Source organism: Onychomys torridus, chromosome 8, assembly GCF_903995425.1.
Source record: "Onychomys torridus chromosome 8, mOncTor1.1, whole genome shotgun sequence".
NCBI lineage: Eukaryota > Metazoa > Chordata > Mammalia > Rodentia > Cricetidae > Onychomys > Onychomys torridus.
In genome coordinates this window covers 103898938-103909824 of record NC_050450.1, presented here as the reverse complement: position 1 = coordinate 103909824, position 10887 = coordinate 103898938, and the positions used below count along the sequence as shown (strand labels likewise).

The 10887-nt window shown below is 54.4% G+C and overlaps 2 protein-coding genes across 6 annotated transcripts in view; both read left to right on the top strand.

The window, feature by feature from the left end:
• The first annotated feature begins 224 nt into the window (after positions 1–224).
• Positions 225–8294, top strand: Wbp2 (WW domain binding protein 2). Of its 4 annotated transcripts, none has more exons than XM_036196999.1 (8): positions 225–350; positions 3238–3346; positions 4512–4647; positions 5420–5512; positions 6059–6193; positions 6414–6539; positions 7115–7191; positions 7298–8294. In XM_036196999.1, exons 1-8 carry the CDS (start codon positions 292–294, stop codon positions 7349–7351), a joined length of 789 nt encoding a protein of 262 aa, XP_036052892.1. In that variant the 5' UTR covers positions 225–291; the 3' UTR covers positions 7352–8294. The 4 variants fall into 4 exon arrangements, with proteins under 4 accessions (XP_036052892.1, XP_036052895.1, XP_036052894.1 ...); XM_036197000.1 differs by having other exon boundaries at positions 227–350; positions 6417–6539; XM_036197002.1 differs by lacking the exon at positions 6059–6193 and having other exon boundaries at positions 226–350; positions 6417–6539.
• Positions 8295–9058: 764 nt separating this feature from the next.
• Unc13d (unc-13 homolog D) overlaps positions 9059–10887 on the top strand; it is a 15401-nt gene continuing 13572 nt past the window's right edge. Inside the window, exons 1-5 of one of the 2 annotated variants that reach the window (XM_036196997.1) lie at positions 9059–9541; positions 10219–10248; positions 10491–10598; positions 10712–10771; positions 10863–10887. The exon at positions 10863–10887 is cut by the window's right edge and continues 42 nt beyond it. In XM_036196997.1, coding sequence (XP_036052890.1) covers positions 9425–9541; positions 10219–10248; positions 10491–10598; positions 10712–10771; positions 10863–10887 — 340 coding nt within the window. In that variant the 5' untranslated portion in view covers positions 9059–9424. Of the gene's footprint in view, positions 9542–9657; positions 10085–10218; positions 10249–10490; positions 10599–10711; positions 10772–10862 lie in introns of those variants that run through there. The other variant, XM_036196998.1, reaches the window with a different exon arrangement.

Sequence of the window (10887 nt, the reverse complement as noted above, 5' to 3'; positions counted from 1 at the left end):
CTACAAGTTCCAGAATGTGTTCATCACTCAACGCAAGGAGAAGTCGCGGTTGCGGGACCATTGCCTGCTGGGAATTGTAGTCGGCAGCTTGTTTGTGATGCAGGTGCAATTTGGGGGAGGGGGAACGGGAGTAAACTCTCGCCACGTGACATTGGAAATCAGGTGGTTGGCCAGCCTACGCGCAGGAGCTGTGATTGGCTGACTGTAATACGAACGACGCCACTAGAGGCGGGCCAAAGACCGGCGCAGGCGCAGAGCGTTGCGAGCCTCGGGACCCCAGTGGCGGAGACTATGGCGCTCAACAAGAATCACTCAGAGGGTGGCGGAGTGATCGTCAACAACAGTGAGAGGTGAAAACACGGCGGAAGGATCCTGGAGACTCGAAGGGCGGGTGTCGCCCACCGTGTGTGGTGGGCGGTGGGATGTGGTGGGCAGGAAATTGATGGAGTGCTGGGGGAAGGGGTGGCAACGGCCGGAGGCGGGGCCGGAGGGAGTGGGTGGGTCGTGGGGGGAGGACCGGGATGCGGACCAGCTGGGCTGCTGGGTGGGGGTGGGGCAGCAGAGAGTGAGGCCAACGGGTGATTTCTTGATCCCCTTCCCATATCGGAGTCTTAAAAATAATTGCTCTTTATTGGGCGTTTACTACGTTGTTACTGCGCGGCAGCCACTGCGTCTGGTCTACCTCAGATAATACATAATCTTGTGCCCCAGAAACGATTGTACACGTTTTCCGGATAGGGCAAGTGAGGCCCAAGAGAGGGTAAAAAACTTGGCTTAGTGCTGTGAGTTACTGAAGGGAATTGCAGGCAGCTATCTTGACCCCCAAAATCAATAGCCTTCACTACTCCTGTCCAGTCTTCTCGTATATTCCAGAACTTCTCAGATTCCGAGAGAAAGGCTGAAGCCCTAGAGCTGGAACTAAATGTCAACTGCTCAACCCAGTGCCTGGCACCAGCGGCCCGTTGTAAAGGCCTTTTCCCTTGCCTGGTTCTCTTGAATTCCTGATGGCCTAAGTCGGTCTCTCAACTTCAAGATTTTTTTTTCTCTGCCCTCCCCTGCAACCATCCACTCTTTCTCTCCCAACTTTGGGCCCTGTCAACGGCTCCTCTTTCTTCTGTTCCTTAGACATTGGAAATCAGACTCTCCTGACTTTCCTGACTTGAGCTATGCAGCCTTGAATTTCTTCTTAAAGGCCAAGGGAGATGTGGTGGAGGTCAGAGCCTACACCCATCTTGGGACCTGTCACTTGGGAATGTTTGATGAGTCAGAGAAGGTGCGGTGGCCAGACTGGATATGCTGACTTTGTCTCCATAGTTCTTGGCAGGTCCTGGCCAGCCCAGCATGGATCTGGTCCCTTCCATTGTGCTGGGTCTGTGTCCTCTATTTATTACCTCTGCACCAACAAAGGATATTTGGGATGAGGAGGAGACAGAGGAGTGAAACCCTATGAACTTGGACCTTTAATCTGAGAAGCCTTACATTGTTCTCTGGTGTACTCTGTCCAGTGCCTTGGCTGGGCCAAGTACTTTGACGCCTCCTGATGGCCGTCTCCTCCACTACCACTCTCTCTGGTTTATGAGTTATGGGTTCATTCCAAGTTGGCCTTGAACCTGAAGCAATCCTACCTCAGGCTCTGAGGGAAGGGAATTCAGGCATGCACCACCAAAACCAGAGCTCTTTGGTTTCACCCTTGGAGAGTGGTTTTCCTTCTCCTACTTTGAGTCTTTTCAAGAAGGTATCTGCCCTCCTGGGCCTGAGCACCTGGCTCATAGCTCATTGTTACCTAATAGGGTTCTGGAAAGAACTTAGTCTCTCTTCTGAAACGGATGTGTCAGTAAGAATTGAAATTTAAGTGCAGTGCTCAAACTTTGATATTTAGATTAGTGAACATTAATCTTTAATTCATAAACCACTGTTAGAGATGAACATTGAACTCTTTCCAGAGAATTGAGTACATGTGTACACACACACACATATCTATCTCAAGGGCTTTATATACAGACATTTTCTGCAGCTCCAGCTGAAGAAGCTTGGATTAAGGGCTGGGAAGATATTCAGCAGCTAATATTCTCAACCAGGCGATGGTGGTGCACACCTTTAATCCCAGCACTCAGGAGGCAGAGGCAGGTGGATCTCTGTGAGGCAGAGGCTAGCCTGGCCTACAAAGCGAGTTCCAGAATAGGCTGTTACACAGAGAAATACTGTCTTTAAAAATCTCTCTCTCTCTCTCTCTCTCTCTCTCTCTCTCTCTCTCACACACACACACACACACACACACACACAAACACACAAACCCAAAAAACCCCGACCAACAACCACCACCAAAAACAAACAAACAAACACATGCTCTCCCAGAGGACCCAAGTTTAGTTCCCAGCATCTGTGTCAGGTATCTTAGAAGACCTGTGTCTCCAGCTTCCCGAGGATCCAATGAAAGAATAGAGTCATGTCTTTGACATTTATTGTGTGTGTGTGTGTGTGTGTGTGTGTGTGTGTGTCTGGGGAAGATCCCAGATCAGTGACCATGCTAGGCAAATACTACTGAGCTACATCCCCAAGACAAATGTTTATATATTAGTTGTTTTGGTTTTGGGGTTTCTGTTTTGTTTTTGTTTTTGGTATTTTTGAGACAGGGTTTCTCTGTGTAGTTCTGACTGTCCTGAAACTCACTTTGTAGATCAGGCTGGCCTCGAACTCACAGACATCCGCCTGCCTCTGCCTCCCGAGTGCTGGGATCAAAGGTGTGCACCACCACCCGGCTTATATTAGGTTTTTAAAATCAACAGCAGCAGTAAAAGGGCTATGACTGATTCAGATGGAAGGGCGCTTTCATAGTATGCACAAAACCCCAGGTTCCATCCCTAGCACCTCAGGTAACCAGCATGGTGGTAGAAGTCTGGGACCCCAGCACTTGGGAGGTGGAAGCAGGAGGAACATAGCAAGCTCAAGAGCAGCCTGAGCTGTATGAAACTCTGCTGCAAGAACTCCAGACTAGAACACATACTGTCGCAGGGCTTAAGAGAGACTGAGGAGAAAGCCCGGGTTATCTAATCCAGCTGGAGAGATGAAGACAGTTCTCTTACCCTGGCCATTTGGGGGCTGTAGAAATGGAACTCGGGGACTTGGCTGTACAGATGGTTTCCTCATAGCGCTGTTACAACAGTGTTGTGAATGATGTGTCCTGTGTCCAGGATGACTGATGGCATCATCGGGGCTCTTGGTTATTTTTTACCACAGTATCCTAATGTCCTATGATCATGTGGAGCTTACATTCAATGACATGAAGAATGTGCCAGAGGCCTTCAAAGGGACCAAGAAAGGCACCGTCTACCTTACCCCATACCGGGTAAGTTGTGGAGCAGATCGGGCCTGCTCTCAGATGGTCATGTGTGTCTCTACTTCAGCCTTGTGACACCAGTGGCCTCTGGAGAATGCCAGTGCCTTGCTCTGCCCATCTCTCTGGTCCTGGATTCTGGAACCCCCAGGCCCTCTGTACTGCTTTCCTGACCTGGACCATGCAGATTCCACCAAAATCTCTCTGAAGTCAGATACACCTGCTGGGGTGACTTGTCTAGAGGAGCCCTTAAGGCTATGTGCAGTCAGAGTGATGAATGTGGTCAACAGGATACAGGAGCAGGGCCACAGCCTCCAGGCTGGGCAGAAAGCCCAGCAGAACCCTGCCGACTGAAAGATGCCAGGCTGCAGAATTGGCCTTGCCTGAGGATGAGTCATGTGGGCGCTGAGTAATACAAACGAATAGTTAGGAGAGGTGTGCTGCCTGTGGCTTCCCACCAGTGAGGTGTCCAGATGGCTGGAAAGAGTGCACATCTGCAAGTTTTGACGACACAGCACCTCTCAAAACATGCTCTCCTCTGGAGACTCACATTCCCCTCTTCCGTTAGATTGAGTGTCTGGTGGTTTGGAAACCCAGGGCTTGAACCACATGATGGAAGGGGAGAACTTACCTCTGACCTCCATTTGTGCACTGTGGCATGTCACACCCACCCACACACCTATAACATAAGTGCAATTAAGAAAAAAAAAAGAAACCGAGGGGTTTTCCAGGTATGGGACAGGAGAGTTCTGTGGCTGTTAGGCAAAGTGTGACCCTACAGGAAGTCACAATGATCCCTTCTCCTGGACCCTTTTGCGGCATTTTGTATGAGCTCAGGCTCGGCCTCCATCTCTAGTAGTCTGCCCTGTCCTGTACCTAGCACAGCGGCCCCCTCCATGTACATACCACCGGCCACCCTCTGTCTCTGGAGTGATAAGGTGTGTCCTCGTTTACTCTACAGTCTGCAGCTTCCTCCTGTGCACACCTGAGTCGGGGCCTCCATGTGCACCAGGCCTTTTACTTTATAGCCCTTGAGAGGAGCCGTGCAGCTGCTAGACCTGGGCTACACTGCCTGCTCTGGCACTAGGAACAGACCCAGGACACAGAAAACGGGTGGGAAGCAGTGACTGAGCTGGGTTGGTTCAGGCACTGACGGCCTGGTTGCCTCTCCCTGTAGGTCATCTTTCTGTCAAAGGGGAAGGATGCCATGCAGTCCTTCATGATGCCCTTCTATCTCATGAAGGACTGTGAGATCAAGCAGCCGGTGTTTGGCGCGAACTTCATTAAGGGGACAGTAAAGGCTGAAGCAGGAGGTAGGTGACGAGAGCTCTGGGCCGCGATTAGGTGGCTAGTGAGGTGTCCCCATTCCAGGCCATGAATTAACATTAGATACCTGGGCTAATGGCTGAGCGGCACAGGTAGGTTTTGGTTGCCAGGAGCTGAGAAATGCTGGGTTAAATTGGCCTTTTGTTCAGAGAGTGAGCCCAGCAGAAGAATGAAAAACTAAAGGTGCTTATTGTTCCCAGGGAAGGCCTAGGTTTTTAATTTGGGAGGAGCTGTGTCCCATTCCCGGGAGGAGTCTTCCATGAGATCCAGGGAAAGGCTGGCAGGGCCCTACGTTGTGACCAACTCCCAGGCTCCAGAGGGTTCTGTGTCAACCTCCGTCCCTTTCACCCAGCCAGGCTGGAGGGACCATGTTCTGTCTTGAGGCCTCTTATCAGGAGAGTTCTACCCTGAACCTTGATGTCAATTACCAGGAGAGCTGCCGAGGGCTTTACTGGTGGTAGAGAGAAGCCTCCTCCCTCCCACTTGGTATTGGCTCTTCAATCAACCATGTAGCCTTGATGCTGGCGGTGTGCTTGGCTGGGGGTGGGGGAAGGCCCTCTTGAGAGGATGAAACCCACAAGCAGGAGCCAGGCCATTGTGCAGTACCAGGTGTTTTGTGGGCTACAGGCAGAGGCCTCACCCCTTCCCGGCAACCTCCTCAGTGTTGGATGATGGCCAGGAGAGGACAAAGAGCCGTCTCTCTGAACTGAAACTGTTTTCTCTCTCCTCACTGTCCTTGCTTTCCTTGCCCCTTCTCAGGTGGCTGGGAAGGCTCTGCTTCCTACAAGTTGACCTTCACAGCAGGGGGCGCCATTGAGTTTGGGCAGCGCATGCTCCAAGTGGCATCTCAAGGTATCCCAGCTCTTAAAAACTAGTGGCTAGCAACACACCTAACATGTGGGTTTCTTGTTTGTCCTCTTATTTTGTATTGTAAGCACCAGGAGGTAACAATCTAGGCCCAGTTGACAGGGCTGGGAATTGGGAAAGAAACCTGTATTTACAGTCTGTGGGTTTCCTTTGCTCATAACAGGCTTGCAACATTCTGATAGAAATGTTTGGACTGAAAAACAAACAAAAAACCCAACTGTTAAGTAACCATCCAGCAGCCGTTGTAAATTACCCTCTCTCTTCACCTCTGCCCCCAGGCCTACACCCCACCCCACCCCTCACCCACCCCCTACCCCCATTTGCCTTTTTATCCCTCCCCACTGCGGTCCTTGACTCCAGTCCTATCGCCTTCTGGCCTCTTTTCCCACCCTCCCCTTACCATGTGGTGACCTAGGTAGACCCAGTGGGGTGGGCAGTGGAGTGGTTGTCGGGCACCTCTGTGGGCACAGTCCTGGGACCCGTCAGTCCTTGAGGCAGGCACCACTCATCTCTCTCCCCTTGTACTTATAGCCTCCAGAGGTGAAGCCCCTAATGGAGCCTACGGGTACCCTTACATGCCCAGCGGGGCCTATGTCTTTCCCCCACCAGTCGCCAATGGAATGTACCCCTGCCCTCCTGGCTACCCCTATCCACCGCCCCCACCTGGTGAGTGTCGTTTGCTGTCCAGCCTCAGCCTTCCCACCCACCCACCCACTTACCGCACCTTCAGGTTGCAGAGGGGAGATGTGCCCTTTCACCTGCTTTAGATATAACGGACATTGGAGAAGTTTAGAGAGCACCCCAGGGACCTAGACAGGCCACTCCCAAGAGTAGCCTTCTGAGGGAACCAAGCGGGCTGCTCACTGTCTGTTACTCTCTTCCCAAGCAGAATTCTATCCAGGACCTCCCATGATGGATGGGGCCATGGGATATGTACAGCCACCACCACCACCCTATCCTGGGCCCATGGAGCCTCCAGTCAGTGGCCCCAGTGCTCCCTCCACTCCTGCAGGTGAGGCCCCTGGGCTGCTAGCAGACCTTTAGGACCAGCTCTCCTCCCAAAGGTCTTACCGAGACTCCCACAAGATGGCTGGAGACTACTGAGCACCTCAGATGATGAGGCCTCTCTGGCTTACAGACCACCAAAGGGGCCAACAGAATAGCCTGGTAGTGAAGAGCTATAGTCCCAAGGGCTAGGGGTAGTTCAGTGAGCCCTTGCCTGGCATGGGCTAGGCCTGTGTTCTGTGTCCCCATTGTCACAGAACACGGAAGAACAGTCTGAAGGTGAGATGAAATGAGGCATAATTCCAGCCTTGTTGGCCTTCGGCTAGCAGTGACCGTGGACCCAGAAAGGAAGGTCACTGTGTGCCTCAGTGTTCTCATCTACAGATGGTCACCAGGACACCTGATTGACTTACGCCAAGGGCATGTAAAGGGATGGTAGGACAGTGCCAGCACATGGCAGGTGCTTAGGAAAGTCGCTGAAGCTTTTGGTGGTCTGAGTCACCAGCGCCAGCTGCCCCAAACTCAGGCGAGGGCAGAGGACTTGTTGTTCATTGCCTTTCCTCCGTGTGTTTGCCTTTACAGCTGAGGCCAAGGCTGCAGAAGCAGCTGCCAGCGCCTATTACAACCCGGGCAACCCACACAATGTCTACATGCCCACGGTGAGTGGGGTAAGACCGCCCAGCCTCTCAGTCAGCCTGGGAGCTAGTGATGAAAACGACCACAGTTCATTCTGTGATGTCTCACGTGATGTGTTCCTTCCTTTAGAGCCAGCCTCCTCCGCCACCCTACTACCCACCCGAAGACAAGAAGACCCAGTAGACCCTGCTCACCCCCTGCCTCTGAAGGATGACCCCTTCCTGGGCCTCCCATGGAGCTGCATCTGGGACTCTGGGAGGCCAGGGAGGGCCCTGTTCCTCCCCAGGCCTGATTATAAACAGTTAGCAGGAACTAGCCCTGATGGAAGGGTGGGGCTCGGGCCTCTGAGAGGAGCCTCCCAGCTTCCCACACTAGCTCAGCCTGTGGTGTGGCGCTGCTCTAGCTTCCCTCTCATCACCTCTGCGGCTCTCAGAGGGACCCCTTGTCCCTCTCTGTGGTAGTTCCTCCCACAGAGGGCTCTCTGGCCACTCCTCCACCACAGCTCAGCCCCTCAGCCTGATGGCCACTTTGTGGGCTTATCCGACCAGCCTCGTGTCTCCCCCTCGGGCCCTGCCAGGCCATGTTCACATTCCTTCCCCTGGTGTGTGCCTGACCCTGGAAGGCCGGCCACTGTCCCAGCAGATGCGGAGTCCACATTCCCTTTGGCCAGGCTCTGGCCTCAGTCACACTCACCCTGCCTGCCACACTAGCCTGTTTCCTTCTATTGCCTCTGGCTTTGGGAATTTTACCCTGAGCTTCCAGTAGTTGGCGGCATCAGAAGCAAAGCCACTGTGGCCAGGAGGAAGCCCCTCTCTAGTGTTTCTGGAATTATTTCCCTCCTCTCCTCTCCCCTTTACAAGGGGCTTCTTCGCAGGAGCACTAGAGAATGCATGTCTGTCCAATCAGGCTCTTTGGTCTGGAAAGGAGCACCTCCAACCATGTGACCTGTAAGCTGCCCTCCGCCCCTGGAAACTTCACACCCCCTGGAAGCATTCAGATTTGCTCTTGTTGGTCCTGAAGGCAAATTGAGGAGATGGTTATTTAAAGAGAATTCCCTATTTATTTGACACACACACACAAAATGCAGTAATATATTAATGTGAAATAAACCCTGTTTGCACCTTGATACGTTTGCTACAGCTGTGAAGTAGTAATGGAGTAACTGGACGCTCTCCGACTCTGGTGTGGTGACCAGGGTGAGGGCTTCCGGAAGGAGGAGCCGCTGCAGCTGGGAGGTGGGGCTAGAGAGCCTGCTTCCTGTCTGAATCTTTCTCAGGGTACATTTGAATGGTTCCCAGCCTTCCTACAGAGGCGCCTGTACCTGCCTGGGACGGTGCATAGTGCCACCTACTGCCAGCTGGGGCAGGACAAGGCCTGTATCCCATCTGCAACTCCCTATCATTTGAGCTCAGGCTGGAAGCAGCTTTGTCGCCCAGGCATGCCAGGACTCCTGTGAGGGAGTGTGACTGGGCTGGTACTGCAGTGTGCACCTTCATGCCACCTGACCCAGGGGAAGAAGAAGCTGCACCCCACTCAGTCAAGGCTGTGGGAGATCTGGTACCAAAGTGTCCTCTACTGACTAAAATGCTCCCACAGAGAGATGGCAGCCTCTTCCTTCTGCCGCCCACCTCCAGGGGCTCTGAGGGCTAGTGAAGGAGCACTGTCCTGACCACCAGTGGTGAGACTGGGCTCCGTGTCCCTACTGTCCCGCCTTGGCTAACACCAAGTAGCCGGGCCCTGGAATGTCACCTGTTGGGTGGAGCAGGCTGGGCGGGTGACTGCTGGGCACAGGAAACATTTCTCAGGAGTCACAGCCCTGAGCCTGCCCCACCCTAACCCAGATGGGGTGGGGGAGTCAGAAAACCTTGAGGTAAGAACCCACAGACCTAGGTCAGCTTCCTTGGCCCAGGCATAGCTGAGGCAGGCTGCTATATAGACTGGCCTTAACCACCCTTGCCAGGAGCTCTGGCTCTCCCCAGGGCCTCCATAGAAGGGTGGGTGGAGCTTTCTCCGCCCACTGGGTCCACTTTCTGCTCCAGGCCGGGGAGGATCCTTCAAGGATCGAGGCTGAAGGCAGGTGCAGGGAGCCTGGGAGAAGGCCCCTCCAAGGCAGTGACACCCTGACCCTTCCACCCCTCCACCCTCCCCTAACGGAGGAGGGTGTACCTTGGGGCTCTTTACATCATCCTGCGGCTTTGCTGTTTCCACTCAGCAGCTAGGGGGGTGGCAGAGGGAAGGGCAGAGACCGCCGCCGCCATGGCGACACACCTCTCCCACCCCCAGCGGCGCCCTCCACTCTTGCGCCAGGCCATCAAGATAAGGCGCCGCAGGGTCAGAGACCTACAGGATCCACCACCCCAAACCACCCAGGAGGTAGGAGTGACGAGCAGGCCTAGGTGCACCACAGTCCTGAGGCGGGCGCCGATGGGGGAGGCTGTCTGCCCCCACCCACCTGCCCTCTATGACCCTGGACATAGCCTTGTGGGTGGGCAGAGAGAGGTCCACCATGTGTTTGGTCTCCGCGTCACGGTGGGCTTTTCTAGACTCTTCCTTTGGTGGGCCGGTACCTCCAGCCTCGTTCCTCTAGCTCTGATGGCTTCAGCCCCATGAAGCAATATCTCCAATGACAGTGGGCTGCCTAGGGACCCCTCTGAGCTACCCCAGACCTGCCTGGCTGGCATTTCCCCCTGTTCACCCAACTCTGCTGTTAGGCCTCTTCCGCTGCTGGGGTGAGGAGCGAGCGGTGGCCGCCTGATAAGCACTGCTGTTTCCTCTGGGCCAGGAAGGTGGGGGGGCGGGTGCTGGAGAGTCCACTGCTGGGCCAGCTGAACGCCCATGGACCTCAGGCATGGCAGGCCAGGGAATGAGCAAAATGACCCAGGGGTGAGCCCTCTGGAGAGCCTTACGTTGGAACAGGTGAGGGGACTTGGTGGGCCTAAGGGCCCTAGAGGCTGAGGTGCTAGGGTCCTACTGTCTGAGGCCTGGGTCCTCCCGCCTGGCTGATTAGGCCTCTGGCAATACCTTGTCTTTCCACCTTGCTCCTGTTCCAGGTTCAGTCACACCATCTCTCCTCAGAAGAGGTAAGAGTTGGAGTTGGGAGACTGTGGGGGCTGTGGGAAGCAGCCCTACATCCTCTCTGAGGGAGGCTGGCCCCTCAGGCCCCAGAGGTGGCGGCAGCTACCATGGCCTAGTAGAGAATATTCTGAGTCTCGGCCCTCCCTGCACGTCTGCCTCTTTGTCCCTTTCTGGGCCTGAGGTGCTGGTGTCAGGGAGGGCTTCTGGGTGATGACGGGGTTCCTGAGGTGATCCTGCTATGTCTCAGAGGGACCAGCTGTATGAGGAAGCCCTCTACACTGTCCTGCACCGCCTGGGTCAGCCAGAGCCCAACCATGTGAAGGAGACCTCAGAACTACTACGCTATCTGCAAGAGGTAAATCCAGCCCCCACCATGGGAAGATGGGTATCTCCCTACAGCCAAGGCTCAGCCCTTCCTACCCATCAGGCCTCCCTGCCTTGTGTCCCTAACCTCCCACACTTCATCAGGCCTTCCAGGTGCAGCCTGAGGAGCACCAGCAGATGTTGCACCGTGTTGGGGAGCTGGAGGTAACCTGGGCCAGGGCACCCTGGGTAAGGAAGGGGCATGGGAAGCCCAGCCTTCTCAGGACCTCAGGCGGCCCCACTCCTATCCCTCCAGAAACCAATATTTTGTCTGAAGGCAA

Bases quoted from the DNA above. Each gene is read 5' to 3' on its own strand.
- Wbp2 (XM_036196999.1), top strand. From the start codon at position 292: ATGGCGCTCAACAAGAATCACTCAGAGGGTGGCGGAGTGATCGTCAAC. The intron at 3,347-4,511 runs GTAAGTTGTGGA...CTCTCCCTGTAG, and splicing joins TCTACCTTACCCCATACCGG to GTCATCTTTCTGTCAAAGGG. The intron at 6,540-7,114 runs GTGAGGCCCCTG...TTGCCTTTACAG, and splicing joins TGCTCCCTCCACTCCTGCAG to CTGAGGCCAAGGCTGCAGAA.